The following is a 20,660-nucleotide window of genomic DNA, read 5'->3' as shown; positions in this document are numbered from 1 at the left end:
CCAAACCCAGGAATGGCTAAACTCTTAACTTGCTGGTCTGCAGCTTCCCTCATATCTGAAGATAGGCTACGACAAGGGCTAGTGGGAGTACAGCAACATCTGGAAGACCCCAGGTTAGCCATCCCTGCCCTAACCCATGATGATGGGAACTCGTAGTTGTGCATGTGGGAGATCTAACTCAGGCTCACTTTCACCTGTTCTTATGCTATATGGTTGAGTCCTGGTCTAAGAACAGAGGTGGTGGGGCTGAGCCTTAGAAGAAATTGCTTGATCATCATGCTGTGTACATTCATTCGTCTAGGCCAGGCATCCCCAAACTTCGGCCCTCTAGATGTTTTGGACTACAATTCCCATCATCCCTGACCACTGGTCCTGTTAGCTAGGGATCATGGGAGTTGTAGGCCAAAACATCTGGAGGGCCGCAGTTTGGGGGTGCCTGGTCTAGGCCTTGGGATATAATTTGCTCTCCCGCACCATTTTTATTGCAAATTTTATAAAGAGGTAGACCTACAACATAGCCCTTCTAGGATAGCAGGGAGGAACCTCTCCTCTGTGGGCATGATCAAGCCAGACCTCCCCATTTCGCTAACCATGGCATTTTGGCTAAAACACACCTACCTGCCTTATCCCTGACATATGTCATCAGGTATGGGGCAGGTAAAAATGCCTACAGAGCTCTGTGCAAGCCCATATGATATCTGGCTTTGCAAGCTCTGGTGATCAGCAAAGCCAGATTCATAGGGGCTTGCACAGAACTCTGTAGACATTTTTACCTGCCCCATACCTGATGATTTACCACCATGCAAGTAACAATGCGCTGCTGGAAGGATTGGAAATTTGATACAGCCGAGCAGAACATTTTGTACTGTGAAACTCCGTGATTATAGGAACACAGTAGTTCACAGGCTCTGGTGATAACCAGAACCTGTGAACCACTGTGTACTATAATCACTGAGTTTCACAGTACAAAACGTTCTGCTCGGCTGTATCAAATTTATCCTTCCAGCAGGGCATTTGTTACTTGCATGGTGGTAAATACTGCATACCCCAAATTTCACCATCTTAATTTTTCTTCATGTACCCAAGGACCACTTGGGACAAAAAGAAAATTCCAAGAAAACCAACTGAATTTTAATTTAGGGAGAGCTTATTTTCTTCTCCTAATCAACAAAATGGTGTCCAGTGATGCAGTTTTAATTGATCTGCTGGTTTTCTTTTTTTAAATGCAAAAGATCCTTGGACAAAAAAATCCCTTTAAAAATCTGGGGTTTTTTTCCTCCTTCCGCAAGGGTTCGTTTTGTATGCCAGTACATCAACATTGGTCGAGGTGGTGATGGGAGAAAGTCCCATATCTTTTTCAAACAAAAACTGTTGTAGGAAAGTAAACTTTGGTGCCTGTCTCCCACAGCATACAACCATTTACTACCCTGAGATGCATTGGAATGGAGCTTGAGTTATTTTACTGTGAATATGGTATATTATGCATTGTTATAAGTTGTGCTCTACTCCACATTGGAGGAAGAATGGGTGGGGTATAAATAATATTATTATTATTATTATTATTATTATTATTATTATTATTATTATTATTTATTAACATAATGGGACATAACTGAAATAAATGAATGCAGCCCAACCCCTCCTACCAAAGCCACCTCAATCTGCCAACAGCTGATTGACAGGCTGCAGAGAGTGCAATTTACATTGAGATAACTCTAGAAGAGGTGTGTTGCATCTGACTAAATCATTGTGTGCCTGGAGCTGGACTCTGGCACACCCTTTGCCACACCATATCTGCCCTGGGGGTTTCCTTCAGGCGTGGGAGGAGCAAATTATGTTGTGCTTGCAGAAGTCATTCAGTGTCTGCAGTGATTTAGTTGGATACCCAGAGCTTGTGGCAATTTATAAACATCTATGTTCTTTGGAGATGCAGTTGTGCTAGTGTTTATTAGGGTACAAAATCTAGTGTGAGGATGTGTGCTGATGCTGAAGAAAAGGGCTACCTTGAAGAAGTACACCAGATCCCCCCCCCCATGACGATTGGCGATGGCACTTTTTCCTCTCACTCATATGAATTGCCCCGAGCTCACTGAACAAACCTTTACCCAAAGGTTTCTTTTCCTTTACTCTTGTAATTCTAGCCCAGAGTATCCTGCGGGGAACCTTTGTGAGGGGATAACTAGTAAGTTGGAGTTTCAGACAGGTTTTCTTAAAATTAAACAACAAAGATTTATTTAAGGCATGATAGTACTGTAAAGGTAAAGGACCCCTGACTATTAGGTCCAGTCATGGACAACTCTGGGGTTGCGGTGCTCATTTCGCTTTACTGGCCGAGGGAGCCAGCATACAGCTTCCGGATCATGTGGCCAGCATGACTAAGCTGCTTCTGGCGAACCAGAGCAGCGCACAGAAATGCCATTTACCTTCCTGCCGGAGCGGTACCTATTTATCTACTTGCACTTTGACGTGCTTTCAAACTGCTAGGTTGGCAGGAGCTGGGACCGAGCAACGGGAGCTCACCCTGTCGTGGGGATTCGAACCGCCGACTTTCTGATCGGCAAGCCCTAGGCTCTGTGCTTTAACCCACAGCACCACCCGCATCCCACGATAGTATTTAACATGATTAAGTAACTTGGGTTACTTCGGGAATACAGTGGTACCTCGGTTTAAGTACACAATTGGTTCCGGAAGTCTGTACTTAACCTGAAGCGAACTTGCCCGTTGAAAGTAATGGAACGTGGATTAATCCGTTCCAGATGGGTCTGTGGAGTACTTAAACTGAAAGTACTCAAACCGAAGCGTACTTAAACCGAGGTATGACTGTACAGTGTGATTTCACTTTACTGTAATGCTTTCTCTGTTGTTTTCAAGTTATAGGTTTGGTTCCTTTATACGGTGATACTTTCTTTCAGTTACCCACCCCCCTTTAACAATCCTGAGGTATTTTAACTAACAGACCAAAGGGCTCTCCACACCCCCTCCCTTCACTGGGTTTGGGAGATTCTTCTTTTCCTTAGAAGAATCCCCTCCAGACTAGATTTGAGTCCCAAGCAGGCTGTTCATTTCCAGCTCCTCCTACTCCTGGCTCAACCGCTGTCTCCCAGTAAAATTCTGGTCTATTCCTCCTATGGGACACCACACTCTGTCCTTCACTGTACTCTCAGAGCGGAAGCTGTTTTTCCCCAGAACCAACTCTTTCTCCAATTCACTCTTTTATACATCAGCCTGTCTCCAATCCTATCTCCCTACCTATCTCCCGATCTCTCCAACCTATATTCCAACCCTGTCCCTCACTCTACCTAGCCAACTGTCTCTCAATCCTTTCCTTTTAAACTCTCCCTCCTGGAACTACAGCCGATCAGAGGCTGCTGTTCATTAACCATTTGCTGGCGGGGGAAAAAAAGAAACACTTTTTGATCCAACTAGTCCAGCAAAACCAACTTTTTCATCCCCCCCCCCAAAAAAAGTACTAACAAAATAAACATTAAAAGATGCAGAAAGTATCCTGGCCCTATGGTACCCATGCCAATTCTAAATGAAACGCTCCCTTGTAGCAGCATATTATTGGCTTTGCTTCATTCTACCTGCTGCTCCTAACAGAAGTGCCCGTGATAGTTTTGTCTTGGACAGGTGTCTGTCTTTCAACCATTACAACATAGGAACTTTTAGACTGTTAGCACAGCACATAGTTAAAAACAGTAGAATTTGCTTCTGCAATGTGTGATAGCCAACAACCAAGATGGCTTCTAAAGAGAAATTGTTCATGATTGATAAGGTTACTAGTTGTGATAGCTATCCACTACCTCCTGGATTATGGCCCTGAAGATCAGTTGCTGGAGAAGCACAGTGGAACATCAGCCTGGATAGCTCAGTTGAGTGCATGGTGCTGATAACACCAAGGTTTCAGGTTCAATCCCTGTAACGGGACAGCTGCATTTTCCTGCATTACAGGGGGTTGGATTAAATAATCTTCAGGGTCCCTTCCAATTCTACAATTCTATGAACAGAAGGCAGTTCTGTTTGTAGCCTCGACAAGCCTATTGGCTGATATAGCAGGGCCCTTACATTTTTGAATATATATCAATACTACTAATGAGTTCAGACTGTTGAACATCCAGGTTACCTTTCGTTTATGCAATACTCTGGGTCTGGGGGCAACTGCAGGGAAGATTTTCATGGCAGGATTCTTGTATCTCAACACTTACCAAAATCTATGGAATGTGGAATAATTGAATTTTCCTGGTTGTAGTCCACGTTTCGTTTGACAGCCCATAATGGAGTTGAGATTAAATTGTGAATGGTTTGCTTCTGTCTGGATACAGAAGTCTAATCACAGTATCCTCTGTTAGCAACTTGTGTAGTGCAGTGACTGAGCTCAGGTAACCACCAGTCCAAAATACCTTATTTAAAATGTCTATACGAAGATTACCAGGGTGGAGCCAGTCTAAGATGGCAGGAACCTTCTGAAGACTAATGCTGCTATCTCATTTCAGGTGATAAGCAGTTTTGTAAAGCAGTGGTAAAACTGTAAAAACCTTAAAAACTCCTTAGAATAAAGTTTAAAGCCTGTAAAGATAAGACACCAAGAGTGTTGCTGAACTTCCTTTCAAACGGGTTAACGATTCTTGGCTCTGCAGAATAAAACAACACTAAAAATTAGACAGCTGCTGAGCAGGAACCAGCACTATCACATAAAAAAACAAAGCCCAATTAAAGAATTTATGCAATGCTGTACCCCAGAGCTTTCCAAACTCTGTGTCGTGACACATTAGTTTGTCGGCTGCTGTGTGTAGGTGTATCACATGAATGCTCCCCGTGCTCCTCTCGGGGCTAGAAAGGGGTTATTTTAATCTTCGGTTTGCTAGTAAAACTGAATTACTGTGTCCCAAAATGACGCATGTCTAAAAAGTGTTTCACTGGCATTAAAAGTTTGGAAAGCTCTGCTTTTCACGGTTGAAACATTTTGCATGTAAATGTATGCATGGACTAAGAATGCGTTGTCTCTTCTCTCTTTTGTTAATATGATCAAAATTTATTGCTGAAATGTGCCCTATAATTCAAGGTTTGACACGGCTGTAACAGTGGGCTTCCCCAAGGTCTATTGGCTATATCAGAAGGTAACAAGACTAAAAATTGTGGGGGTTTTTTGTGTGTAGAAGTGTAGCCTGATCTGCCAGATAAATGTATCCAAATTGGATTCCTCTAAGACAGGAGTGGAGACCCTGTGGTTCCTGCGATGTTCCATCTCTGGTCATCTTTGTCCATTGCCCAGGCTGGCTGGTGCTGATGATAATCCAACAACACCTGAAGGTCAAAGCTTCCTCATGCCTGCTCTCATAGGATTTTCTGCCTAATATTTTGTCATTCAGCATACCCATATACTTTATGATGTGCAGTGAAGGCGCCACTTGATGTTACACTCCCTTCATCTATGTAGCAGCGTATTGGGGACTTCTTGTTTATTTATGGGCAGGGCGTTTCCTCCCTGGGAACACCTGCAATTTCCTAATGTACACTCTGTACAGCAACACCAAGAAACACCAAAAATAAAAGGAACAGGCTCTGATGCTCACTGATGCGAACTTTGAGCTGCCTGCGGGAGCACCTGAGCCTCTTTTGTACACATTGTACGGAACAAGCATAGTATTGTGACTTGTTTCTGATGATTCGAGGAAACCAGCTCTGAATTTTATACATCTAAAATGGATTTTATTCTTGTGCTTTCTTAAAAGTTATTTCATTGTTATATGTAATATGCAAGGGTCTTAAAAACAGGCTCTGGTAAGTTCTGTCTGCACTATGGATGTGTCTTTTCCATGTCTTCTACCATCAAAGCCTAACAAAGCCATGGTTGTACAGAGTGTCTTTCCCCTTTTTCTTCCCAGCACAGATCAGATTTAAGAAAAATGGCTTCCATTAGTGGTCTTTGTAGGTCAGCTTGTGCTAACCTGTAGCTGGCTGGGACTGATGGAAGTTGTCTTTGGGCTTTTTGCGAGGCCAGGATGGAAGAAGACAAATTCCAGAAGAAATGTCTTGAAACCTCAGAGCAGGGCTAGTCAATGGGGTGTTCTTGGACTACGGCTCCCATTAGCCATGGCAAGCATGCCAATGGTTATGGATGATGGCAGTTGTAGTCCAGCAACATCTGGAAGGCAATGGTTGGTTTCCTCTGTCTCAGCACCTTTGTTCCAGAGAGGTGTCAATCTTAAGTCTGCTGTGCGGCAAAAACAAGGTCTTTTGTAGCACATTTTAAGATGAGTACATTTACAATGCATGTCTCTACTCAGGCCAGTTTCCAAGGGGTACGCACTGTTGAGATTTATTTTTGAGCTGATGTTACAGGATTGCATTCTTATGTCCCGAGCATGCAGGAAGTCCCAAGCTTAGTCTGCAGCATCTCCAGTTGGGCGGGTAGAGACCCCTGCCTGCAATGCTGAAGAGCCACTGCCAGCTGGTGCCGAGAATACTGAGCTGGATGAAGCCTTTGGTGTGGCTCGGTATAAGTTATATTCCTATCTGCTGTGGACTACAGTGCATCAGATGAAGGTTCCCCCTCGGGTATGTGCCCCTCTTACCCACCTGTCAGCCAGACCTGATGGCCTCTAGTCCTCAAAAGCATTTCACCACAATGCTAGCATGTTATCACTGTTAATGATATAGCCTGCACAGCTCAGTTGGTCAGAGTGCGGTGCTAGAAATGCCAAGGATGCAGGTTTGATCCCCATATTGGGACAGCTGTGTACCCCTGCAATTGCAGGGGATTGGACTAGATGATCCTCAGGGCCTCTTCCTTCCAACACTACAGTTCTAAGATCCTAATGAGATATCGTGCTTCAGGAGCCAAAACAGGTTAAACGTTGCATGAGGTTCTTGCGCCCCCCCCCAATATCGTTTTTCAAAAAAAAAAGCCTTTTTTGGGGGAAATTCAGTGCTCTGGCCTTTTCTCCAGAGCTATATATCTTTGAACTGGGAGAAAACAGGCAGAAATCAGTCAGGGGTAGGCCTTCCCATTATCCTGCTCTTTATATCTTGCTAAAAGCTTATGAATCCCACCACATGTAGATCAATGTGCCTTCCACCTCCCTGCATTTCCAACAGGTGTTTGGCCTAATTCTGAACAGTTTGGCCAATTTGGCAGGTGTTAAATACCACCTGTAGAGCATTTTCATGCAGTTCTCTCTTACACCATAGCATGCCGTGAATTTTATATCTTCCCTCCAAAGCCTCTCCCATGATTCCATTTGGATGTTGTAACCCAGTGTTTCTCAACCTTTTTTGGGCCACGGCACACTTGTTCCGTGAAAAAAATCACAAGGCACACCACCATTAAAAAAGTTAAAAAATTTAACTCTGTGCCGCCCTATATTATAATTATGACTGTAAGAAACACTTGCCAAATATTTCTTTCCGGCGGGTCAGTGATGTGTATTGGCGGCCGCCAGGCTCGTTTGCACTGAGCTTTGGGAAAGAGGAGGAGAAATATTGCTTTCAGGTGGGTCAGCGCTGCCTATTGGTGGCTGCCAGGCATGTGACAATGCAAATCGCCCTTCTCGTTGCCGCACGTCGCGGCACACCAGCCAGCGTCTCGCGGCACACTAGTGTGCCGCGGAACAGTGGTTGAGAAACGCTGTTGCAACCAAAGTCCCTGGCCCACTGCACCATTATGGATTTGACTTCTTCCTCCTTGACCTCTCAGTCAAGGAGTAGCCTATATATTTTAGAGAGTGGCTTATATTTAATTTGAATCAAATATTTTCAAGTCTCGAAGGTTCTGTGGAAAAAACGGGTTTTTAAAAATCTTTCTGGAAAGTCTCATTCAATTGGAAATATTGCATCCAGTCTGTCAGGTGATTTTGGATTCCTTCAAATTTTTTGAGTTTTAGTTTATCGTCACTCTAAAGATCAGAGAATTTTTGGGAGATGGTCCATAACAAACTTTTTAAAATGTTTAAATGCTTTCTCCAAGAAGCTCAGAGCCTTTCTGCTAGGAATAAAGAGTAATGAAATCTCAAAGAAATTCAGGAGAATTTTCATGTATGCTGCAGTAGCAGCCAGAATTTCAACTGCAAAAGGTTGGAAAGGAGACGCTATTCCATCCAAATTAGGCAAAACAAATTGCGAGAATATGCAGAACTAGCCAGATTATCAGCAAGGATCCGAGATGTTACCGATGAAAAATTCAGTAGAGATTGGGATGTATACAGAGTTTATTTAAAAGAACATTGCAAAAATATAAATCTGTTGGCAAGTCTGGATTGACTTTCTGTGTGTAATAGAATATTATAAAATTAATGTAATTGAAACAACCTAGAAGTGACAAACGTTTAGTGTGCAGATAAATAATGTAATCTGGAAACTACAATGCGGGGAGTGGAGGTCTTGAATCCAACTACAAATTGTTACATACAACAAGCACCAACTATGGAATGAATGTTTATTTTTATTTTTTGTTGATTGCTTATGTTACACAGTTTTTAAAACCAATAAAGCATATAGCAAAAGAAAAAAAGAGAAATAAAAGCTTAGGAATCCCTTCAGAACAGGGAAAGGGGAGCAACTCGGGATTGACTAACTTTTTGGGGGTGTGTGGAGGATTTGAGGGGGTGGCGGCACGCATGACATCATTCTCCTGCGACGCAACATCCCGTTCAGACCTGCACCTTCTCAGCTTTTACTATTAACCCATTTCCATTAATCCTCCTTCGCCCGGCCGCCTGCGGAACATCCCGCCTACTACCATCGCGAACCGCAAGATTGTTTCAGCGGGAACTGAGGCGGCAGTTCCGATTGGTCGGCTATCTGAATGGAGAGAGGCGGGGGGGGGGAGTGGAAGAGGAAAGATGTTCCTTCTCTCCTGCTGCTGCTGCTGCCGGAAGCGCCCCAGGCGGAAGTGAGTGCCGGTGTCATTCGAGGAGGAAGCTGGCGGAGGGAACAGGCGTGCTGTCGAGCGGTGGACTTGGGGGCCCAGCATGGCGGCGGAGCGGCTGGGCGATCTGTGGGCCGAGACCCCCCTGGAGAGCCGGATCTTCTGCTCGGTGCTGCTCTTCTCGTGGGCCGTCTACTTGTGGGAGGCGCTGCTCGCCTGGCGGCAGGTCGGAGGCAACCTTTCCCTTCCTTTTCATGCCCCCCCCCCCCAATTGAGTTGCAGCAATTGGTCTCTGGCCGCGTTGGAAGAGGAAGAGGGGGAGGAGGAAGGACAGAGATCTCCCCCCCCCCAACCCCGGTGATTGCAGCACCCGAGGCTGCTGTCAAGGCAAGGGGGGGGGGAAGGACTCCTGGCCCTTCAGACCCGCCTTTTTTCAACCTGAGATCCCCAGATGATATTGGACTACCAACCCCCCACCATCCCTGACCTCTGGTCCCGCTTGCTTAGAGATGGCGGGGGTCGTGGTCCAGGAGCATCTGGCCCACCCAAGTTTGAGAAAGGCTGGTGCCAGATGTTGTAGGGCTGCTTCTCCCGCTGCCTGAGCCCCACCCCCACCCCCTTGCTGAAGTTAAGCAGGCCTGGGTGGGGAGACAGCCACGTTGACATTGCTTTAGGTTCCGTGCAGGGGGACAAGCTGGGTGTTAAGTCTGCGGGCGTGAAATAACAGCCCCTGACCTGAGAATGTTGTGCCTCCTTTTCTTCACAGCTGTCTGTCAACCCTACCCCTGCTTTGGCAGCTGGGAACGGGGTGCCCATCCATTGCTGCTGATCTAAGGCTTTTAATACCATGCATGCTTCCTAAGCCGATAAATTATTTTGTTAGCTCTTCTGTAGTCTCCCCTGTATAGGATAGCTTTTGGTTTGCTAGCTCCTCTCTTTGTAGCAGTGGCCCTCTGCATTCTGTTGGACTCTTACCAGCTGGAGCCATAGTCTCCGTCCTGTCCCACCCACCCCACTCGTATTGTACCCTTTTGTTTCTTTTCTCCATATATGGTGCTGAAGGGGATGTGATTATTTACTGTTACCTCCGTGTCCCCTCTGTGTCCTCCTCAACAAGGTGTTCCACTTTGAAAAGCTGTCTAATAGCAGGGTTCTTGGATTGATTTAAGTACAACAATTGTGTGTTACCATAGTGTTAAAATAAATTAGTAGAGCAAAAAGACTACAAACTTGTGTCTTCCAAAGTACCCATAGCAATTAGACCTCATTTGGATACAGTGCTATTTATTTCCAAGCAAACATGTACGGGATTGTTATGTGTGTAGACCTTATTGGTGTGTGTATGCAAAAGTTTCTTGGACTTTGTTCATTGCTGCTGGTGGTATCAAAATTGTTAAGGAATTTTCTCAGTACGTTGCTGAAACTTGGTTTATACCAAAAGGATCATTGAGAGACTAAAATAAAATCAGACCCAAGGACACTTTTACTTTTCTCAAAATATGGGATGTAAGGTTTGCTTCAAATAACCAAATTGTGCAAATTCTCTCCATTGTAGCTTAAGGCTATGTAGATTTGTAGAAACAACAATGAATCTGTGGTGGAAATTAGGGCAAGTTGTAGTGTATGGGATTCCCCCCATTTTAATTTTATTAATGGTATTAATTCTGAAGCTACAGAGACAAACGAGACTTTAGCCGCCCCCCCCCCACATTTCTTATATCATCTGTTTACTTTCTCACTCCCCCACTCTTGAATCAAAGAATAGGGGAGAGGGAAATGGAGAACATTGAAGAGGCATCAAGTAGTCAAGTAGAACTAGGAAATTCTGCCAGCTACTTTAAAATGTCTCAATGTTCTATTACTCTTGGCAAAAGTCACATTTTGCTGTTAGGCATAGCTTCTGTCTTCTATTTTTGTAGGCGTTTGTTTATTTACTTGTATGAAAATTTCTACCCTGCCTGCCTACATCGCTAAGAGTGCCCACAAGGTTAGTTCTTTAGGCCCATTGATTTGTTGTTGCATGCCCAGGCTTTGGAGGCAATCCCAATATCATCTGTGTCATTTTGTAGTCTTGGGATACTTTGTCACTAACAATCCTTGGATAGAAAGAAGAGGGGTTTCCTGTGACACCTGAGAACGGAGCTTTAGATGGTATATGGTAACTTGTATTTACTGCTATGTTTAAAATATTTCAGAGGACTGTGTACAGGACAACCACCCATGTTCCACTGGAATTAGGACCAATCATGGACTCGGAAACATTTGAGAAATCTCGCCTTTATCAATTGGATAAAAGTGCTTTCAGCTTTTGGTCAGGGCTGTACTCAGAGATAGAGGGCACAGTAAGTATCTGTTTTTCCTTTTAAGTTCTGTGGTTTTTCTTTATTAGTTAGAATGTAAAATAGTATTTCAAAATGTATTGGGAATGGGATTTTCATTTAAGCATCAGAAAATGCACAGTACCAAGCCTAATCCTATGACAGGATGTAATAATCTTCAGGTTTTTCAATTTCTTAGGACAGTCTTCAGACTTTTGTGGTTCTTCCTTTTTTTACTAGAACCCCCACAATCCATCACTGGAGCCTCATGTAAATGGTATACTGATAGATTTAAAGAATTATGAGCCTGGGAATTTGTTTTGAGTATCAAGAGCTGAATAAAACCCACAGTCTTTTTACATAAAATTTAATTTATGGTTACCTCTCTGCCCCACCCACCCCACAAGCTTCCTTCATTTCAGCAGCACAATTAGGACAGAGACAGTCATTTTGTTGCTATTAAACAAATGGGAGTCATAGATCCTTACGAATCCACTGAAAATCAGCCAGAGATCTACCTTCTGCCCTCCCTTGTGCTAGAACACTGTCCAGCCAGTGACATAGAATTTAGGGGGTGCAATGCTTTTTCTAGAGATGCTTCTGTCAGGAGATGATGCATGCTGTGTGTAATGGTTTTGCTGCTTATTTAATGTTGGGGTCAGATTGAAACTGTTAGACTTTGTGACACTCCGCTGGTTTAGATGTGACACCAAACCATGGTTTGCTGCTACATGGACCATGATTTAACATCACATGAGTAAGCCCTGAGTTCTCCTCCTACTCTTTTGCAGCAAAAAATTGTTTGATGGCTTGCCATGAAAGTGAGGAAATTGCCCAAATTTTATAAATACCTTTATCCATTTACCAAGGCCTCTTAGACTGTGATCCTATACCAACTTACCTGGGAGTAAGCTACAATGAATCCAGTTGGACTTACTTCTGAGTATACAGTGGTACCTCAGTTTAAGTACACAATTCGTTCTGGAAGTCTGTACTTAACCTGAAGCATACTTAACCTAAAGCGAACTTTCCCATTGAAAGTAATGGAAAGTGGATTAATCCTTTCCAGACGGGTCCGGGGAGTATTTAAACTGAAAGTACTCAAACTGAAGCGTACTTAAACCGAGGTATGACTGTATAAGATTGCAGTTGCCTTCTGCTTTCAGTGTGAATTGCTGTTGTGTTCTCTCTCTCTCTCTCTCTCCCCCCCCTTCCACCCCCCCCCCCGGTTTTCCATTTTGTTGATTTTAGTCTTATATTATAATTTTGATGGTTTTGTTTTCTAATTGCCTGCTACCCTATGAGTACTTCTTGACCTGAAGGCAAGGATAACAGGTGCATTCACTAAATACAAATAAAATAGACACTCAACTACCATACTAGGATTTCTTTTCTGGGTGCTTTCCATTGTAGCTTGGCTCAATCATTTCAGTTGTCTGGATGGATAGTTTTAACCAAACTATCTCTTGAAGTGGAGAAAGCAGTGTGGCATAGGGGACTCTTAATACTTTTGCTTTTGTTTCAGCCTTTCCCCAAGCAGCTCAGAGTGGTGTTTTGGCTTCACAAAATCCCGTGAGATTAGTTAAGGAAGGGAGACCGAAGGGCTTTCCTAGGGTAGCTGTGAGCGGGGTGGAACTTTAACTGAGCAGATGGAGCTTCAGCTGAGTGGGCATTGGCAGCTAGATTTTTCATATCCTAACTCAGCACACACTAGCCCCTGCACAACACTGACTGTGGGTGATATCCAGCACCATCGTTCTATTAGCACAAGGATTTGTGCTTGCGCAGCACAACTTCCTCCACTGCATGTGCCCCATGCTCTCCCCAAATCTGCTCTGAAAGGTATGAGGGACCCCCAGAACAGATTTAGTGGGTGTACAGAGGAGTGGGGAGGAGTATAACAGAATGAATAACTTAGCACCACTTTGGATTCAAGCCATTGTAACTAGAGGGCAATGGGTTAGTGCAGTAGTCTTCAGCAGTTTTGTTGATCCTGGACCTAGCCTGCAGTATGGGACCCTCGTTTGCTTAAAAACAAAAACAAAATAAACCACAAATATGTCACTAGTTTAAGAACTAGCAGGCACGGTTCTTACTCCCTAATAGCTGTACCAAAGAGGGGATTCTGATAAGGGCAGCTTGCTGGGTGAGGTGTGAAGTGGCGTCAGCTGAAATTCCCTCTTCGCGGCTATTAACAGAAAAAGCGCTCTGTTCTCTTATTTGCATCTCCTCTTCCCTTGTTAAGGTGCTCTTATGGTAGTGCAAAGGCGGAGGATGAGAGAGGCTTGATTTTGTTGTTTATGAGATTCCTAAACTTCGGGGCTAGCCTGTTCCATAAAGCTGCGGGTTGGCTTTTTACAGGTGATTCTTCTGTGTGGAGGAATCCCTTTCCTTTGGTCGGTATCTGGAGACATTTCAGCTCGTGCTGGTTTTGGGACTGAATATGAGGTAGGTCCCTATGTCCCCCCACCTGAAACTAACCTATCCATTTTTAATAAAATTCCAGCTGCTATTCCCTTTGCCTTTTTAAATATGAGCAATAAGAACATAAGAAAAGCCCTACCAAATAAGACCAAAGGCTGATCTTGTTCAGGACTCTGTTTTCCTGCAAGGGCAGGCCAGATGCCTTTATAGGAAGTCCCTAAGCGGGGCATGGAGGCAACGTTGGGATAATCCCCAGAACAGTATGTGGGGGGAGGAGAGGCACTCATTCTGTCTGGCTCCCACTAGCACAATGGGGATTGTTCCATCTGGAAAGCAGGGATGCTTGCACTGATGCAACAATCGTAATAGCAAGGCATTGAATTCCTCCCAATATGTCTGAAGTTAGGGAAGTACTGACTTGTATTTCCTCCCTCCTTACGCATAGATTGTTCAGTCCTTGGTGTTCCTGCTGCTTGCTACACTCTTCAGTGCCGTCACCGGTCTTCCGTGGAGCCTCTATAATACTTTCGTCATTGAGGAAAAACATGGCTTCAACCAGCAGGTATCTTACAGTATTTGTTGGCTGCCAGATTGATAGCAGTTTTCCTTCCGTGCCTGCATGATTTGTGATTATTTGGATTTTAAATCTGTAAAGGAGCTGTGGGAAGCCTTTGGCCTTCCAAATGTTGCTGAATTATAACAACCGTCATTGGCACGTTTGCTAGGGCTGACGGGAGTTGTAGTTCTGCACCATCTGGAAGGCCATCGGTTCCCTATGCCTGCTGTACTCATTCTCCTGTTTCATCTAACTCAGGCATAGGCAACCTTGGCTCTCTAGATGTTTTGGAACTACAACTCCCATGATCCCTAGCTAACAGGGCCAGTGGTCAGGGATCATGGGAGCTGTAGTTCCAAAACATCTGGAGAGCCAAGGTTGCCTATGCCTGATCTAACTGTTTTCCAGTGGCCTGAACAAGTTTTGAGTGGGGCTAAACAGCATGTGATTTTTGAACCCCTTATATGCACATAGCTGGCTTCCAAACACTTCATCCTAATTATCTCTTCTTTTGCAGACTCTGGGATTCTTTTTTAAAGATGCAATCAAGAAGTTTATAGTGACCCAGTGTATCCTGTTGCCAGTAACGTCACTCCTACTTTACATCATTAAAATAGGTGGAGACTATTTCTTCATTTATGCATGGCTTTTCACCTTAGTAGTTTCTTTGGTGAGTATGTGATGCAGTCCGCTGTGTCCAGAATTGCTCCATGTGTAACTCTGATTAAATTGGGGAGTTGGTTGTCTCAGTCACTAAATTGGCTTGTCTGCTTATCATGGTTTCCTTTCCAACTTGCCCCGTAAGACTGTAACTTTGCTAACCAGGTCAGTTTTACTAAATTATTCTTATTTCGTTAACCTGGCAGCTGTGGCAGAGGGCACAATGTAGTCCAGGTTCAGCACTATTCAATCTCTGGCTACAACATTTAATTAAAAAATCAAATGAAAATGTGTCTTGATTAATCAGGCAGTTGATGTTTAAGTTTGATACACATTTTAAAATATACCAAGCAGCATTTTAGAGGAGGCTGTTTCTTCTCTGTGTGATAGAAGGGCAGGAGTGCCAACAGGATTTTCAGGGCCCACTGCAGTGTATATAAATCCCTCCCCCAAAAAAAGAAGCTGTTGAATTAGGAAATTTTGAGCCAGGTGTCATCAGTATGTTGACAATTCGTAACTCTAGGCTGGATTATTGCAATTCTCTCTGATGTAGAAGTGCCTTTGACGTTGTATTGCACATTCCTGGAGATAAATGTTAATGATGAATAAACTGGCCTAAGGTGTCTCTGTTTTAACAGTTGTGCTCCACTGTAGGTCCTTGTCACAATCTATGCAGACTACATTGCTCCCTTGTTCGATAAATTCATTCCACTCCCTGAAGGAGAGCTGAAGCAGCAGATTGAGGAGATGGCAAAGAATATAGACTTTCCTCTGACCAAAGTGTATGTGGTGGAAGGTGAGAGTCCATACATCTCTGGGACAGCACAAGGCAGCTTGTGATGATAGGAAAACAGCAGAATATATTATCAAGAACCAACCCCAAAGCAACTTAAAATGCATTACACCCTTACATATTTATCATTTAACCATATTTTTTACCATATTTACCACAGTCCATTTTAGATTATAAAAATTTGGGGTGATAGCCAATCTTCTTCGTAGAGTAGACCCACTGAAGCCTGCGGATGCAAGTATTACTTAGTTGACTATCGCCCTTGGATTAACAGGATAGACAACATGCAATGGCACCAATATGCTTTCCAGAGGAGGGACAGAAGGATCACCATTACAGGGTACTATCGAAGGAAATGTGTTTTATAAGAAGAGCCCTGCTGGATTGGGCCAAAGGCCCATCTAGTCCTGCACTCTGTTCTCACAGTGGCCAACAATAGTCTCCCACCTAACCTCCAAGGGCTGGGCCAGCTGACGATCTCAGCTGAAGGACAGATTCGTGTGGACTTACCTGCCCACTTAAAATCTGTCCCCAAGATAAAGGGGACATGTTCACTTGCTTGCTTCTGTAATGTGACTTCGTTCCCACCCTTCTCCCACCTGCCCCAGGTTCCAAACGGTCTTCCCACAGCAATGCTTATTTCTACGGCTTCTTCAAGAACAAGCGTATTGTGCTGTTTGACACTCTCTTGGAGGATTATTCTGCCCTTAACAAAGAGCGCCCCGAGGAGCCTGGCTCAGAGAACCAGGTGGCTGGAGGAGACAGGGAAGATGCCGAGGCAAAGGCTAAAGCCAAAGTAAGCATCTGGATTGGCGGCGGCGGCGGCGGGGGGGGGGGGGTTATATCACTAAGGTGCAGCTATTCTGAACTAAGATCCCTAGGTGGACTGGAAAGAAGGCAAGGGCAATTGTTAAGGGAGTGCAAGTGTACACATCAGATCCTTGGCAAGAAATGCTAAAGTGCTTGTAGGCGGCTTTTACCCAGGGCTGGGGAACCTGAGGTCCGGAGGCCAAATCCAGGCCTCTCTATTCTGGCCCTCAGGGCTATCCCCAGGCCACACCCATCACTGACCCTGTACTGTGCCCTCATCACGTTCTTTTGTATGGGTGGACTGTGTACTGTTATAAAGCTTCTGGTTTGTCAGGATGACTTTTGCACGGGTGGAATGTAGCCTTCTGCACAAAGAGAGGTCACCTATGTTTCCCCGCTCACTTTTGCCTCTGGCCACACCCACCGCTGCCACGCAGCCCCTGGGAGGTCGCTTGTGAGAGAATGGTTTCCCATTTTTGCCATAACCCCAAAACCAGAATGTGACTCATAATTCGTTGTAGCTATGAACTTTTGTTACCTGCTATTCTGCACATTTCTTTTTAGGGCAAAGTTCTGAGCAACCAGAGCTTTTCTGCAGTAGCTCCATTACTTAGTAGATCTCTTCCTAGGGAGTTAGGCATGGCATCCTCTCTATTTATTTTTAGGGAAACCCTATTTTAAAATCAACTTTTGAATGACCTTATTTTTCTGATGCCACTTTGAGCTGTTGCTGCTCCTGTATGGCTAGATGTGTTCTGCTGTGCATTAGGATAAAACACTTGTAAATACAGTCATACCTCGGTTTACAAACCGCTCGGTTTGCGACCTGTTCGGGTTACGAACTGCGACCCGGAACGGATCGCGTTCGTAACCCGAGGTACTACTGTATTTATATTTCTATTTTATTTATATTTATGTTTATATTATGAGCCATCTTGGAAGGGATAATCCTGACAGGAGGCCTACAGATACATTATTATGGTCCCAGGGTTGGTTACGTAAACTATCAAAATTTAAGGAGTAGGAAAGCCATTCATGTGAAGAATTTCTGCTTCCTGTCCTCCTGAAACCGTGAGCTTGGAAGAAGATTGTATTTGCTCATGCTTGGATAACATGTCCCTTCTCTCTCCCCCCTTCCCATTTACTCTAGAATAAGAAGCAAGGTTGCAAAAATGAAGAAGTCTTGGCTGTGCTGGGTCATGAGCTGGGGCACTGGAAACTTGGCCACACGATTAAAAACATCGTCATCAGCCAGGTGAGCAGAAAGCACCGAGGAAATTCCCATGGGTTTTGTTTGAGTGTGCTTATATTGACACGCAGCGTCATTCCTTTAGTTATGAAAGCAGTTAAAAGGAACGTGGGCAAGCTTAGAGTGTAAATGGGGAGGGGTGTTAATGGAGAAGTGACTTAGAGCCGAACAGCCCATTACACAGAAATCTGATTGACCTCCCACTTCCCACCTCTTAAGACTTTAAAAGCAGTCCAGGAGATGGGGGGGGGGGAGAGAGAGATGGAAATGGACTGCATCAGTGCTTAGGTGCCATTGGGGTGGAGGTTAGCTTTCCTCTATTTCTCCCCTGCACTGTGTTCCTCAGAAGCTGTTAGAAGCCACAGTGGTTGGGGATGTATTTACCTGTATTTTGGTCCCAGGTGTGGAAGCTCCAGCTAGTGCTGGATGCAGTGCCAAGACTGCTGATGCGGACAGATGGTTAACAGCATGTGATACTTTCCTTAAAACATCTACACTGCACTACTGGACCAGGTCCAAGACTCTTGTGCTGATCTGCGGAGCCATGAATAACTTGGGTCTGGGACATCTTAAGGCCGGCCTGAGCCCTTATATCCTAGCCCGATCACTGAGATCATTTGGAGGAGCACTGTTAGTTGCCCCCCATGTTACAGAGCCCCGACTAACCTCCACTTGAAGTTGGGTATTGAGTACACTCTTCCAACAGATTGAGCAGGCATCTTCGCTTTTGAATTTCAGGTGCCTATTCAAGGCTTTTTTATGGCAACAACTCTATGCAGTTCCACATTTTCTAATTTTAATGATTGCTCCCACACCACTTTAGATGGTTTAGTAATTTTTTTTATATTGTTGTACGGCGCTATGATATTTTATGAGAGGGTGGTATATAAATACTTTTACAAATTAAAAAAGTTGCTAACAAATCATTACAGCAACACATGTTGCTCTTGTTTTTCTTTTTCTTCCCTAGATGAACTCCTTCTTGTGTTTCTTTTTATTTGCCGTGTTGATTGGTCGAAGGGAGCTCTTTGCAGCTTTTGGATTTTATCATACTCAGCCAACCCTGATAGGCCTGTTGATCATCTTTCAGTTTATTTTCTCTCCTTATAATGAGGTAAAGTTCTGCTTTTGATTGCACACTCAAGCCATTATTGCTGAAATGCTAGTAGTTTCTTTGCTGACTTAAACTTATCCCACAATAATGCTGTCGGTATTCTGATTCATTTTTTAAAAGTTTCCTCTGTGGTACCAGTTGTGTAGCATTCCTTTGCTTTTATTTTGCAGATTTATAAACTGTTTCACACCCAGAAGCTGTTGAAGTAGTATACAATTTAAAGAATTGTCTTTGCCGCCTTTAACGTGCAGAAGGCTAGTGGGTATGAGGCTGCGGTTTGGAGGATTCTGAAACATGTTCCGAGTTCTTAATGTAGCTTCCCTGTATTGTTTCCCTTACAGGTTCTCTCCTTCTGCTTAACTGTATTAAGTAGGCGATTTGAATTTCAAGCGGATGCATTTGCCAAGGATCTTGGAAAGGCTAAAGACTTGTATTCCGCTCTGATCAAGTTAAACAAAGATAATCTGGGATTTCCTGTTTCAGACTGGTTGTTTTCAATGTGGCATTATTCTCATCCTCCGCTGTTAGAAAGACTTCAAGCACTGAAACAATCTAAGCAAGACTGAATGAAATAACTACTGGCTCAAAGGAGCTTCCATCCCAAAACAAATTTCCAGTTTTTAAAAACCATCTATACATATATATATATTCATTCCATTCCTGAGCACACCATTCTGCATAGCAACATGCGCTGTTCACCTTATTTGAAAGTAGCGCCCAAAAATCCTGTATCCAATTTATGGAACTGAATTTTAAAGAGAAATACCTTGCGGGGACTGAATTGGGAAGGAATGTAACTTGTAAAGTTTTATCTGAAAATATTAACAAAGCAGTACTTGAGGGGAAAGTTTAACTTGTCACAACCTGAAGTATCCATGCTTGAATTTGTGAAAGCTTTGAATGTGACTTTTGTACCTTTTAAGCAGTTTGTCTGGGTGTTCTTACAGTACGATAAACTTCTAGCTTTCCTACCTCATCCAATGAGGGGGTCTGATCCTGGATATCTATCCTTCCCCCCTCCCCTTTTGACCGTTGGATTTCAAGCATTTAAACCAAACGCTCTCTGGACTGAAAGTGTGAACTTTCCCCTTTAGGTCCAAGTTCATACCTGCAATGAATGAAAAGGCTACTTTTTACAGAGAAAATAAAGTCGCCTCTCTCCCTGTATGGGGAATGGAGAATAAATTGCAACTCATGAAACATCCTGCTTATGTGTGTCCCATATATTGTGTGTGTGATGATGGTTTGGAACTTGTCTGGTCTCACCTCCCCCTACCCACTGATTTTCTGGATAGCAGGGGTTTGGAAGGAATAACTATGTAACAAAAGCCATACTCTTTGTAAAGAAAAAAGAAACTGACATGGTTGACTTGCATCATTGAATAGTCATACTGTATATTCAATCCCTAAAGTGGGTGCTGTGCAGCCATTTACTAGAAGTGGTGGCTTGCCATTATCTCCTGTCTCCTTTGTTTCTCTAGTCTGTATCATATAGGCAGCAATTCAACATGCTCCTTTCTCTACTATGGCACTATAGAAAGTGAGGAGGGGGAGCCTTGCCTGTTGATTTAGCTGTTCAATGCACACAAGTACTGCCAGAAAAAGGTGACATTGTGCAACGTCTATACAGTGGTACCTCTACTTACGAATTTAATGCGTTCCGAACACACATTTGTAAGTCGAAAAAAATTGTAAGTCGAATCCCATAGGAATGCATTGGGAGAAAAAATTCGTAAGGAGAAGCAACCCTATCTAAAAATTCATAAGTAGAAAAAATCCTATCTAAACCGCATCCAAGATGGTGGACAGAGTTCCATTCGTAAGTAGAAACATTCATAAGTAGAGGTTTTTGTAAGTAGAGGTACCACTG

At 43.8% G+C, this 20,660-nt stretch overlaps 1 protein-coding gene across 1 annotated transcript; it reads left to right on the top strand.

Moving 5' to 3' along the window:
* Window positions 1-8,909: 8,909 nt before the first annotated feature.
* Window positions 8,910-19,990, top strand: ZMPSTE24 (zinc metallopeptidase STE24). Its single transcript, XM_035120537.3, has 10 exons — window positions 8,910-9,092; window positions 11,062-11,208; window positions 13,546-13,632; window positions 14,054-14,170; window positions 14,682-14,834; window positions 15,479-15,620; window positions 16,226-16,413; window positions 17,578-17,682; window positions 18,647-18,790; window positions 19,132-19,990. The coding sequence occupies exons 1-10, from the start codon at window positions 8,970-8,972 to the stop codon at window positions 19,354-19,356; spliced, it is 1,431 nt and encodes a 476-aa protein (XP_034976428.1). The 5' UTR covers window positions 8,910-8,969; the 3' UTR covers window positions 19,357-19,990.
* Window positions 19,991-20,660: the final 670 nt, after the last annotated feature.

Source organism: Zootoca vivipara, chromosome 6 (assembly GCF_965207765.1).
Source record: "Zootoca vivipara chromosome 6, rZooViv2.hap1.1, whole genome shotgun sequence".
Classification (NCBI taxonomy): domain Eukaryota; kingdom Metazoa; phylum Chordata; class Lepidosauria; order Squamata; family Lacertidae; genus Zootoca; species Zootoca vivipara.
Note: the sequence above shows the minus strand (reverse complement) of the source record. Positions and strands in the feature narration are given on the sequence as shown.